This window comes from Camelus ferus, chromosome 27, assembly GCF_009834535.1.
Source record: "Camelus ferus isolate YT-003-E chromosome 27, BCGSAC_Cfer_1.0, whole genome shotgun sequence".
NCBI lineage: Eukaryota > Metazoa > Chordata > Mammalia > Artiodactyla > Camelidae > Camelus > Camelus ferus.
In genome coordinates this window covers 8,603,854-8,616,517 of record NC_045722.1, presented here as the reverse complement: position 1 = coordinate 8,616,517, position 12,664 = coordinate 8,603,854, and the positions used below count along the sequence as shown (strand labels likewise).

Here is a 12,664-nt window from a genome sequence, read left to right as displayed (position 1 = left end):
TTGTAGTGGCCTATAATGAAAAAGAATATGAAAAAGAGTACATATACATATATATGTGCATATGTATGTATAAATGCGTCACTGCTTTGTACACCAAAAATTAACACAATATTGTAAATCAACTATACCTCAATTAAAAGAAGAATCAGGAACATATGATTTGAATGAGAAAAGACAACCACTGATGCCAGTACTGAGATGAATCAAACGTCAGAACTGTCTGACAAGGTTCCAAAGCAGCCAGCATAAACGTGCTTCAACAATCTCCACAAAGGCTCTCGAAACGAATGAAAAATTAAGAGAAATCAACCAAGACACAGAAGGGGTTTGTTTTGTAAAGAAAGAAGCAAACGGAGATTCGAGAATTAAATGCAAGAAACCCAGAGAAACTAACACCAAGATACCTCCTAATTAAACTCCTGAAAACCTAAAGACAAAGAAAAAATTCTTAGAAACAACCAGTAACAAGTTCATACCGTACAGCACAGGGAACTATATTCAATACTTGCAGTAACTTACAGTGAAAAAGAAAATGAAGACGAATATATGTATGTTCATACATGACTGAAGCCTTGTGCTGGACACCAGACATTGGCACAACATTGTAAGCTGACTATACTTCAATAAAAATATGTGTGTGTATGTATGTATGTATGTATGTATATATATATATATATATACACAAATAAAATAAATTATGATACATTCATGTGATGGAAACTTACACAGCTATTAACATTCTTTCAGACGCTCTCCTATCGCCAGTACCCAGCATTCATTCTTCAGTGGGAACATATAGATTCGTCTTTCTGTGACACACAATTGTGGCAGCATGTCCCAGAAATCCAGAGGGAGAAGGCTGTCTCAGGGAGGGATGGTGGCCGCTAAAGGGTAAAGGGAGGGTCGGGAAAAGCTTCACGGCAGATATTGTGTTGGCGCTGGGCCTTAGGGAATGACTACGACGCGGATTCATGAGAGTAAGTGTCAGGAAGGTGTTCCAAGTGGAGGGGACGGCAAGGGCAGAGCTCGGAGATGGTCACCAGTGGGCTGTATGCAAAGAACAGGGAGAAGCCTGGGGCGGCTTGGAATGTGCACATGAGGGGCCATATTGAGAAACAGCTGGAAAGGTGGATAGTTTACTTCTTCTTCCCGATTTCTCTTCCCCTCCTGCTTCTTTCCACCAAATTCCTTTCCACCAACCAAGTGGTGTCCCATCAGAACCAATGAGATTCAAAAGACCAACTTCCAGGCAGATCGCTCCAAATGTCTTTTGACAATGGAAACAACAAGCAGAAAGCACGTGGAGTTTGGGAGACAGCAAGTGCCTGTTAATCATACCTGGGGGCCGCCCGGCCCGTTTCCTGCACGTGGACCGCCCTGGCCTCCGTCCCCACCCTCCCCCCAACACACAGGGATGTGGCTGGCTCCGTGGGAGTCCTGGAGCCCCAAGCTTCCCTCCCAGTGGCTGCTCTCCGCCTCCACAAGCTGCTCTTCTGTGGCAGGAAGGGGCAAGCGGCCAAAGGACTGGGTTTCCCACTTGCCAAGGGAGGCCGGGCCTCAAAGCCACAGGCTGAGCTGCTCAGAGGCAGCAAAACGAAGGGACTCATCTGCTCATGGAGGGCCTTGACCACCCTCTCCCCACCCAACAGCACATGCCAGAAACTCAGGCAGCTGACCTGACCTCATCACATCCTGAGTCACTCTGCGTGAGTGGTGACTTTGCCTAACCGATCATTTGAATTTGTACAGAAAAGCAGGATTTTCCACACTACAGAGGCCATTCCCATGTGGATCAAAGCATTCTGCATCTTTTTAGGAGGGCAGCCCCAGAGGGTGGACCTCCCACACTTCTGGTCTCATCTGCTGCTGTTCTATTCCCAAAGCGAGTGTCCAGTGACTCCAGACCCCAAGCAGTGGGAATGCCCAAAGCAATGTCCAATGTAAACCCATGTGTTGGCTCAAAAGACCAGTGCAAGCTCAGGCTGTGTCAATAGACCCTCGGCCTTAAGGGTGGCCTCATTATACTCATTTATGCAACCATTCTTTCCACAAATATTTATAGAGCCATTACCATGTGCCAGTTCCCAGTCGAGGGTGAATAAATACTGGGCTTCAGGCCTCTTTGGTGATCTGCTAATATTTAGCTGGAGAGAAACTGAGAAACAAATGAGGTGGGAGGCATCAGATTGCATCAAGGGACCTTGTGTCCCCAACCCCATCTCTCTCCCCTTGGTCTATCCTCTCAAGAGCAAATCACATCACTGGTGTGCACAGACCGAGGCAGGAGGGGTGCCGGGGTGGCTGTGTGCTGGGGTGTGGGGGTTGATGGTTAGAGAACTGCAGGTGTCCACACGCTTGCATGGAGGCCACTTAGTGCCACTGGACAGTGCTGGGAGTAGTAGGAGAAAGGGGATCATGGCCAGTGGCCAGGAGCCAGGAAAGGGCTCTCCCTGTGTCCTCATAACCCAGCACAGAACGCTGAGCAATCCAAGAACTTATTTGAACTTGGCTATCCAAGTACTTACAAAGGTATGTTTGTCAAGGTAGGAGGGCAGAACATATTTTCAACTTGACTTTTAACTTTTAAACATTGAGACATCTGACATGTAGATCTTCATTTGTCCTCTTGTCCCAGGTCCTGCCCATGTTAGAGGCAGAAGGGAAGTGATCTCAATGAGAGGCCCAGAAATGCAGGAAGGAATGAAGAATGATGGAACGGGTGAGCACGTGCATTAATGTAAGTGAATGTTAACTCTACAGAACAGTAATAACGATCTGGTCTTGAGTTTTAAAAATACGTAGACTTGAGATGCATGATGATAATGTCAAAATAGTAGGCTGGTGTAAATGGACTTGTATATTCTAAGGTCTTAGTGTTGTCTGAGAACTGATAAAAGTCCTAACTTATGTAAGACTGTAATACATTAAGAACATAGCTTGTATATTTTAATGATTAAAAGAATGGTAAAAAAAAAATGTGTAACTAACAAGCTAATTGAAGAGGAAATGGAGTAGTAAATATATATATATATTAATCTAAAAGAGGGAAAGAAGAGAGGGTAAAAAACAAGTTTAAAACTTTTGGGACAACTAGAAACCAAACAATAAGAGAGTACAGGCAGATCCAAACATACCTGAAATGACATCAAATAGAAATGGTATCAATACTCACTATTATAAAATAAAGATTGTATGATGGAAAAAAATAACCTAATTACATGCTGTTTACATGAGCTATTCCTTAAATATGTGAACAAAGGTTGAAGATAAAAAGAGGAAAACAGATACACAATGCAAACACTAACCAAAAGGAAAAAATAAAAAGGCTAATGGCTCAGAATGGAGATCAGAGTTAGACAGATAGATAGATAGATAGATAATAGTTAGTTCTTGACTTATAAAAAAAGATAATATATCATGATTAAATTGATTTTATTTCAGGAATGCAATATTATTTTAACATTCAGTGGGGCAAGGACAGGCTTTTCAAAAAATGGTGCTGGATCAACTGGATAGCCACATAGGAAAAAAAAATTTTTTTAATGTGTATCATGCAAGGTATACAAAAATCGACTTCATATGAATTAAAGATCCAAATGTGAAAGATAACACGACAAAGCCTCCAGAAGAATCATGGGAAAATATCTTTACGACCTTGAGGTAGGCAAAAATTTCTTTAAAAGGACCTCGAGTAAGTCTGGAGTGGGGCTTGATCTGTGGGGTGTAAAAGTGTCTCCCTCCCATTCCCACCACCTCCTTTGGCTCCCCTGCCCCCACCGTCTCCCTCTGGCCCCAATCCCCCCCTGCACACCCCGCCGTCTGGCTCCCTCCAGGGAAGCACTGCCTACAGCCTTCGTCCACACTCGCTGAGCCTCCTGGAGCATCAGCTGGGCCTCGCTCACTCTCCTGTTTCAAGGTTGCTTACATTTTACACAGACTGAGCTGGACCCATTCACCTCCAGGGAGGCCCCATAAAGAAGGACATAAATCCTACGCCTGTAGAACACTCAGGGGAAATGAAAAACAACCTAGACAGCTCCTTCGAGGATATAATTCCCCAACGACTCACCCTCTGTATGGGACTCTTTCCATCAAAAAAAAAAAAAAAACTGAACAAGGAGCTCAGGGGAGGGGACAAGGGACAGGATTAATCATGCTCACCCTGTCCCCTTCTCTAGACTGCAAGCTCCCTATGAGAAGGAACAGTATCAAATGTGTTTCTCCATCCCCAGAGGATAGCTCATAGCAGGTGCTTTGCCAGCGTCTGGGAAACAAAGGAAAAGGGATGAGGAGGGAAAGAGAGGCCGGTTTGGGCAAGCTTCAGTCCCACCTGACTGGGCTTCCTTCCCTTTGGCATCAGCATCCTACTTAAAGGGCATTTGAAAATCCTCTTTTCATTCGGACAAAGACCATGGGTCTGGAGCAGCCAAGGAGTCTGTGCATCCCCACCTTTGAAAGGTCTCAGTAAATCGCATTTGTCTTTGCTAGGTTGGGGAATCTGGCTTTTAACATTCTTCCCCTTGAATGCATCTCAGGGGTCTGGAAGCTCCCCCTGAGGAAGGAGCCCCACCGATCCCTGAATGCCCAGGACAGATTCAAATGCTTACTCCAGATTCGGCACATCCCTGCCCAGCCGGGGCACAGCCCTGGGCGGTGATTTACTTCGTCCCGGTTGCGCCAAACACAACACATCCAATAAGGCTTTTTTTTTTCAGTTGGCTGTTTATCTAACTTCCTCCTTTTTAATTTTCATATTAGGCGTTTCTAGAGGAGAGGCTGATGTCACAGGGCCTCTTTCCAGATGTTGTTTTGAAATCCATGTAACCATGGCATTGCTGGAAGCTGAGGAGTCCATCTGGGCCAACTGAGTCACGCCTGGGTGCAGGGCAGGGCAGGAGCAGGGCGGGGACTAGAGTGTCCCTGCGAGAAGGGAGAGGGAGGGGGGCGTTACTGAGTACACAGAGGCTCCTCCAGAAAAGATACTGGGGCCAGTTGTCACCTCTGACCTTCCTGCCCTGGCACTTCTTTTTTTAACGCCTTTGCTGAGGTATGATTCCTGTACAGTAAAGTACATATACTTCAAAAGTACAATTTGATGAGTTTTGATAGATGTATATACCAATGAAACCACCACCACTAATCAAGATAGCTAATATTTCCATCATTCCCCAAAAGGTGCCAATTTCAAATTCCTAATTTATGCCTTCCCACCCGCTCTACCCCTTGCTAACCGCAAGTCTGTTCTCTATGTCTGTGAGTCTGTGCCCTGGCACTTTTGATAAGGGACCTGCTCAGGCAACTGAAACCCTCACTTGCTTAGAACTCATTAATAGATGGTTAAAGATCACCTGTGGTCCTTAAAAAGAAAAGAAGATCCTGGGTTCTGAGCTGACCAATACCCCTCTCTGCCTTCCCAGGTCATCCCTGCCTCAAACCTGACTCAATGTGCACTTCTGCCCCGACCCCTCCTCAGCAAATAAACTTCTTTCCAGCCTGAGTCCCCCTTCATGTCCCTCTGCCCATTTGCACCGCTATGATCTGGATTTGACTTGTCTACTTGGAGATCCCGCTTTTGCCTTCTCTAGGATGCCCCTCCCCAGACAGAGCTGCATATTCCTCCTTAGCGTCCCTACGATTTCCCTTACAGATCTGTAGCCACGCCCTGAAACAGGACGGACCCGTTTCCTCCTGTCTTCATCGTTAGCCTATGAGCACCGCAAAGCTACAAGTCTTGCCCATTGTCTGACACATGTCTGAAGGCACTCAGTAAATGCTACTGAATTCATTCACTACTTCATTATCAGTGTCAGCCAGTGTCCCCACCCTAAAACAGAAATAATAAAAATAATAATAATAGTATTTATTAAGCAATTACTATGTGCACTGTTTTAGGTAGATTTTCTCATTGTAAATACTTATAACTTTATCCTCATAAAACTCATACGAAGTGTATTTTATTATTGACGTTCTCCATTTATTTAGTGGATGAGAAAATGGAGGCACAGAGAGGTAAAGTGAATTGTCCAGGATCACACAGCTACTAAATGGAAAAGCTGGACTCAAACCCAAGCAGTCAGACTAGTGAGCCCGCACCCCTAGCCTTGAGCCACTGCCCCTGAGACATACTAATGCTGCTGTGACCACCTACTCCCAAGGTTCAGGTGGGAAGGGGACAATGAGATAGAGCTGTAAAAACATTTTTTAAACCAAAGTATGGTGCACATGCAGATCACAGAAAGATGAAAAAGGTGCAGCTTGTCCATGACCCCTTGCCAGTTTCCTCCCTCGTGCCCATTCATCCAGCTTCCCCAGGACTCCAGACTCCTGCCCCTGGCCGGGTGCCCAGAACAGAGCTCCAGACACACTCTCCTGGGGACGGTGGCCCCCGCATAAGCACTCGGTGCATCTCACCTCCCCGTCTTTGCTTGTGCAGTTCCCTCCGCCCGGGATTCTCTCCAACCCAATCCTGCTTTGTCAAATGCTGTGTCCCTCGGGGAACATCTCACCTTTTCCCGATCATTTCACAGCCCCAAGTGTTTCCCATCTTAGAACACGCCATCTCCTTTCCCTGGGGTTGGTCAGGTCAAATCTTGCCATTAAACTTAATGCCTCACATCCTCTCACACCCTACATCCTTCCATCCACAAATGCTGTTGGCTTTGCCTTGAAAACAAATGCCTACCCTGACCATTCTCAGGTCCTCCATCACAACCCCCTCCATCCAAGCTACGTCATTTCCGACCTGGGTTACTGTTGTAGCTCTGCTAACCGGCCTCCCTACGCTCCATCCTCGGCTCAGCAGCCAGCGTGCTCCTTAAAAGGATCATGTCACTCCCCTGCTCAGTCTTCTGACATTTTCCCATCCTTTTTAGAATAAAATTCCACGCGTGGTGCCTGGCTACCAAGCCAACTCCATCTCCCCCCTTCCCCTTCCCTGGGTACCCCATGCATGCTCTTCTCCTCTGTGCTCCACCTGCACACTCCTCTCCTTCATGTCTTTGCACATGCTGTTCCCTCCGCCTGGAATGCTCTTCCCCCAGATGTTCAGATGATGCCCTCCTCCGCTCCACTCATGCAGGTCCTGGCTCACATGTCACCTCTTTGGAGAAGCTGTCATGATCGCCTTTTCAAAAAGGGCAGTGATTCCTTCTCCTCACTCTCTATCCCTTTATCGTGTCATTTCCCCAGAGCCCCTCCCTATTTCATATTACATCATATGCTAATTGGCCACCATCTCTATCCCCCAAGCAGAAAAAAAGCTGCCCAAGGGCAGGGACTGAGTCGTTTGGCTCACTCCCCAGAACCGGGCCTGACATGGGTCAGTACTCCATATAGATTTACTGCAGGCACTGACGCCCACCCCCATAGACATGCCCCCTCCTTCTGAGCTCCCTGCAGCCCTCCTGGAGTGTATCTCTTTACTCCAGTTTAGACAAGTTCCTTGAAGGCATGGGCTGGACCCCCACAGTGCCTGGCACATAACAGGTGCTCAGGAAATGCTCGTGCAATTAAATAGAAGCAAGTAAAAGTTCATTCTTGGAGTCCACTAGAGTCTCAAAATGATTTTTAAATTACATTTATCTGAGCTCTAACCTGGACCAATCAGTATTATCATTAATAAACTTGGCTCTCAATTGGTGGACTGTAAACTTGTCATATTTGTGGCAAACCCAGAGCCTGGCCAGCCCGCCCCCACACTGGCAAACCCAGTGGGCTGCTGGTCCCTCCTTCTATCTTGTCGGGTGAGTTCAGGTCATATCAACAGACACCACCTTGGCGGAGATGGAGCAGCCTCTGCTGGGTGGGGCCTCCTGGAGGCCACTGTGTCTGGAGGCGATTGGGCCTGACCTGCTAACCTGTTACATAACGTTACATGATGTTCGTTATTATACACATGTTAAGCAATGATTTTCCTCCTCGAGGAGGCAAGTTGTGCCAAAGCACTGAATTCCCTCCAAAGGTACCAGAATGCTTTCCCTATTTGCTGCTGATGGTCACGCGACTGTGCCCAGCAGGACTGGGCGGGAAGGGGTGCAGGAAGCCCCTCTGGGCTGGCCCATCGCTGAGCACGCCGCACTGGCTCCAAGGTTCAGGGCTGCTCGGACCCTTGAGAAGAATCCCACCTTTGACGGGAGGCTGAATACGCACTACTTGACAGAGAACAATCCGAGAGTAAAATTCTTTAATCAGCCTCTACCTCGCGGTACCCTGCAATTTCCACCTTGCTGTGATAGCAAATATTGAAATACGGTCCAACGGAAAACGTTCTGAATTTTGGCAGGTCTCCTAACCTTACTTAGCTTTCCCTCTCTCCCTTATGGCTCCGCTTGTCACCTTCAGCAGTGACACGGCTGCCGGACGTGGCAGGAGCAAACTCGCTCAGCCTGCACTCCCAGCCCAGCTGGACATAAGGGCTCCTCCTCTGCCCGGGCCCCACCTGTCAGCTTCCATCAGGTTCTCCGCTGGCTGTGATCTGAGCTGCCTGTGGGATGCTGGCTATCTGCTGTCTGGGGACGAGACCTTCCCAGTGTACTGACTGTTGTGTTGCACCTGGCATTTTCCAGCAGGGATTGAGGCTCAGTTTACCTTGAGCTGACACAGCACCTCAACGGACCGCTCCAGCAGGAAGGTCAGCTGAGCTTGTTCACTGCTGTGCTCACTCATATTCCACTGGGCCCTGCCTCAACTGCTTCCCTGCTCTCGGTCACAGAACGCTGTGCCTTCCTGACTTTGGCATAAAGGGGTACGAAGACTTTAATTCACAGCACCGGAAGCCAACGGTGGGCTCCTCCGGCCCCACAGCTCCTGGACATACCTTCATGAAGAACATTCTCCTGCAGTTCTTGCCTCGATCACTCCCAGCTGCCTGGAGCTGAGCGGCCTCGGAGGGCAGCGTGAGATCAGGAACACTGCCGGGCCCAGCCTCCGACGTGTCTGCCAGCTGCACAGAGGAGTGGAAAATCCCCTCCTTGCCCTGGCCCAGGGAAATCTCAAAAGGATCCGGATATTTCTCATCAGGGCTTGAGCCGTCGTCACTGGTCTTAGCATTACAGAGGATCAGGGACCGGGAGAGCGACCGGAATTTTGTGGATTTTCTGCTCTTTCCCGAACGGCTATGCGGCTCCATCCTCAGAGAGGAAGTAAAGCTGCCTTTCTTTCGTTCCTGATCTCTGGCCCTTGGCTGACGGCTGGTGACTGGACTGGGCTTAGCCACCACTTCATGCGTCCCTGGAGGGAAGAGAAAACAGGAAGAAGCCATGTGACTTGCTGCTGGCACGTGGAGCCAGACAAGAATCCTGGAGCTGAGACCAGTGCCCAGCACGGTGCCCGTGAAACAGGACAGATGGGAGATCGTCATTCAGTGTCACTGGTCCTTCCAGGTGCCGCCGTAAGGGTTTGGTGAATCCAAGTGTTTACCACGTCCTGCACCCCCAGGCTTCTGGAAGACGGAGCTTCTCTTATCCGAGCCCTCATTCTACAGATGGGGACACTGAGGCACAGAGAAGGGAGGTGCAAACCCAGAGCCACAAAGAGCTTTCACAGAAGAGCCGGTGATCAGAGTCACAGGAGGGCCTTTGAGGTCCTAGCGACCTGTGCTTTGTGATTTTTAAACATAAAAACCATTCTTCAAATAAAAGTCTACAGGGGACTCTGGACTATACAGTAGGTCAGTGGGCCGGGGTGGGGGAGGTGGGCACAGAGAGGGTAGAAGGAAACTAAGCCACACTTTCCTGTCCCCTTCTGCTACCCCTGGTCACTCCTGCAGCATCTCCAAGGAAACCCGAGAATTCACGGAGCCCAGCCTGGAAGACTACTGGTGTTCGTGCCCTCAATTCTCAGATGAAGAGCCTACGAACCAGGGAGGTTGGGCATCTTGCCTGATGCTGACACCCACAGCCGTCTGAGTGCAGAAGAAGGGGAGGCACGGTCAGCGCGCGCCGCAGGGCTGAGCACACAACAGGCGCCTGGCCAACCTGCGCACCCTGCCCTGGGACCGAGGTCACCCCTGGCCGGCACTGCAGCCAGGCTTGGTCTCCTGCTCGGTCGCCTGTCCCCACCGGGGGGCCAAACTCTCACAGGCTGACGGATCAAAGGCTGTCTCCATCTATCCGTCAAGAGGCGCAGACCATGGATTCGGTCTCCACGAGGCAGGCGGTGAAAGGAGCTCTGGGCCCAAAGAAGCTCTGGCTCAGGCCCAAGCCACAGAACAGAGCCTGCTGCCGGAGTGACAAACCGTGGGTGCTCTTGGCCCGCGGGTGTTGCCGTCTGAGCAGAGACCTTCCAACGTTTCATTAAGTAGGAGCCCTTACACGTTATATAATCCCCCAAAGAGAACTTCCTCTTAAAAGAAGACAGTGTTTTTCAATACCCAGTTGCCCCATTTTATTGTTCTCTGTATTAGCATTTTAGTTTCATCAATTCATCCACCAACCACCTACAGCAACCAATAGCAACAAATTAAAATGAATGAACGAGAAACCACTGGAGAGCCTACTATATACACGACACCCTTCTTAGTGCTTTAGTGTAAGTTAATTCAGTGTCGGTCCATTTCATCAAGCACCCTCTTGCCAAAGTCCTGGCCTCCGTCCTTCCGTCTCAGATAACAGCAAAGCCCCAAGCACAGGTGAATCCAGTCCTCTACTGAGTTCCACGCCTGCTTGCAGGCTTCCGAGCCCTGCAGGGGACAGACACTTCCACTCCCGAGCAGATTGGCACCGTGAAACATTCATGGTCAACAACTGGGCCTCCGGCTCCAGCCAGCAACTGTACAGTGCGTGCGTCCATGGTTAACCCAATCGTACGTTCCCAGTAACGACTGTTTCAGAACTTCACTCTCTGCAGAACTAGATTTACCTCTCTCCTCATCGTAAACAGATAATGTCACCTTCTGCTTCAGAGAAACACAGAAGTTCTCAGGTAGGAAGCCCCCAACTTTCCACCACTGAATTTACAAATCCATCTGCCATCCATACATACCTGTACATTCCCTTTAGAGTGAGACTTCTGCCCTCCTCTTGAGGCCAATCCACCCATCTGTTCTCTGGGTCCCACTCCTCAGTCTCCTTAGGCTTAGCAACAATAAAAATAATGACAGCTAACATTTATTTAGTGCTTGTGATGTACTGTTCTAATTGCTTTACCACTCAGTCCTCACCAAATCCTTTATAGGCTCCACAGATATCCTCATTTTACAAAAAAAGATAACGGAGGCACAGAGAGGTTAAGTAACTTTCCCAAGCTCACACAGCTAAGAACTCAGTCAACGAAGGCCTTCAACCAGGCAGTCTAACTCTGGAGCTCGCCTGCATCTTCGTGGTGGCTCCACGCTGCCGCTGATATTACCTCTTCAGCCTCAACTTCGCCCTCTGTTCTGGGTTTTATCATCAACGTGTAAACACACTCAAATTGTTTGTCTTTTAAAAACTATGTGTTGAATCCACGCCCTCCTCCTGTTACCTGCCTCTCTTTGATCCCCTTCATATCTTCTTTTTTCTTTCTTTCTCTTTATTATGGTAAGAACACTTAACATGAGATCTGCCACCTTAACAGATTTTTTTAGTGTACAACACAGTGCTGTTATCAACAGGCACAAGGCTGGCAGTGGACTCAGCCCTTCCTACCTTCTCGAACAAACATTTTATGGTCCGTACTTTCTGTCCAAAGGCTCACCTCCCCTTTAAGCCACAGCCCAGAGTCTGCTTCCTTCCCCGAAAACCACAAAAACTCTCTTTGATCAGTTCTGCATTTTACCTGCACCAAAGACATGAACCCAAGCCCAGAGGGCATGGTCTGCTTGCCCAAAACCTGCTTTCTTTCTAGAGGATTTATTAACCTGAATATCAATGCTCAGATCTCTTGGCTGAAGAATACAAAGAACTCAAGCTTTTAGAATCGTCCTTTTTTCCTTTTTATTATTTGCCTTTACTTCCAGATGTCACCTTTCAAACCCAAACTGTAAATGCTCTCCTTCCTGCCACCATCCCCCAACACGGGAGTTCTTCTGCATTCCACCAATCCACCTTCCCGGAGCCAGCAGCTCTCAACACCAGCATCACTGTAAGGATGAATATATCCAACCCTCTGTGCATTTTGTTCAGCATTAATGAGGACTCCCCATAGTTCACCTGGGACTCATGGAGAAAGCAGAATATGTGTGTGTGTGTGTGTGTGTGTGTGTGTGTGTGTGTGTGTGTGTGTGTGTGTGTGTTGGTCACAGCCAGCACTGTCCACAGTTCATTAGGCATTTGAAATACTGAAAGATAATCAGAATTTAAAATCCTTCTGGACTTTTGTTCATGCTCTACAGGGAGGATATACACATGGAGCTGCTGAGGGCCACCATGTAAAAAGGGCTTCCTAAGAGTGAAGCCAACACAGAAGGTACAGAATTCACAGAGGAAGCAAAAGAGGGAGAGGAAGGAAGATCGAGAGAAAGAATGTGAAGGACGGGTCTAGATGATACAACATAAGCACCCAGATGCAGCCATGCCTGAAGCCACGCTCGCTATCCATTCACTTATGCAAACTAATGAAACCTCTCCTTTTTTGCTTAAAAAGAATCCTCCTGGCATAGTTTTTCTTCTGTCTGATGCCACTGGCATAAGTTATGGAAAACAGAGACATTTAAGGACCAAGAGGCTTTTTAAAACTGTCCTTTATT

General features: G+C 48.1%; 1 protein-coding gene across 1 annotated transcript in view; it reads right to left on the bottom strand.

Annotated features, from left to right (window-relative positions):
• IL16 (interleukin 16) overlaps positions 1-12,664 on the bottom strand; it is a 95,678-nt gene that overhangs the window by 59,004 nt on the left and 24,010 nt on the right. Inside the window, 1 exon segment of the mRNA XM_014563393.2 lies at positions 8,816-9,228. Within this exon segment, the coding sequence (XP_014418879.2) occupies positions 8,816-9,228 (413 nt within the window).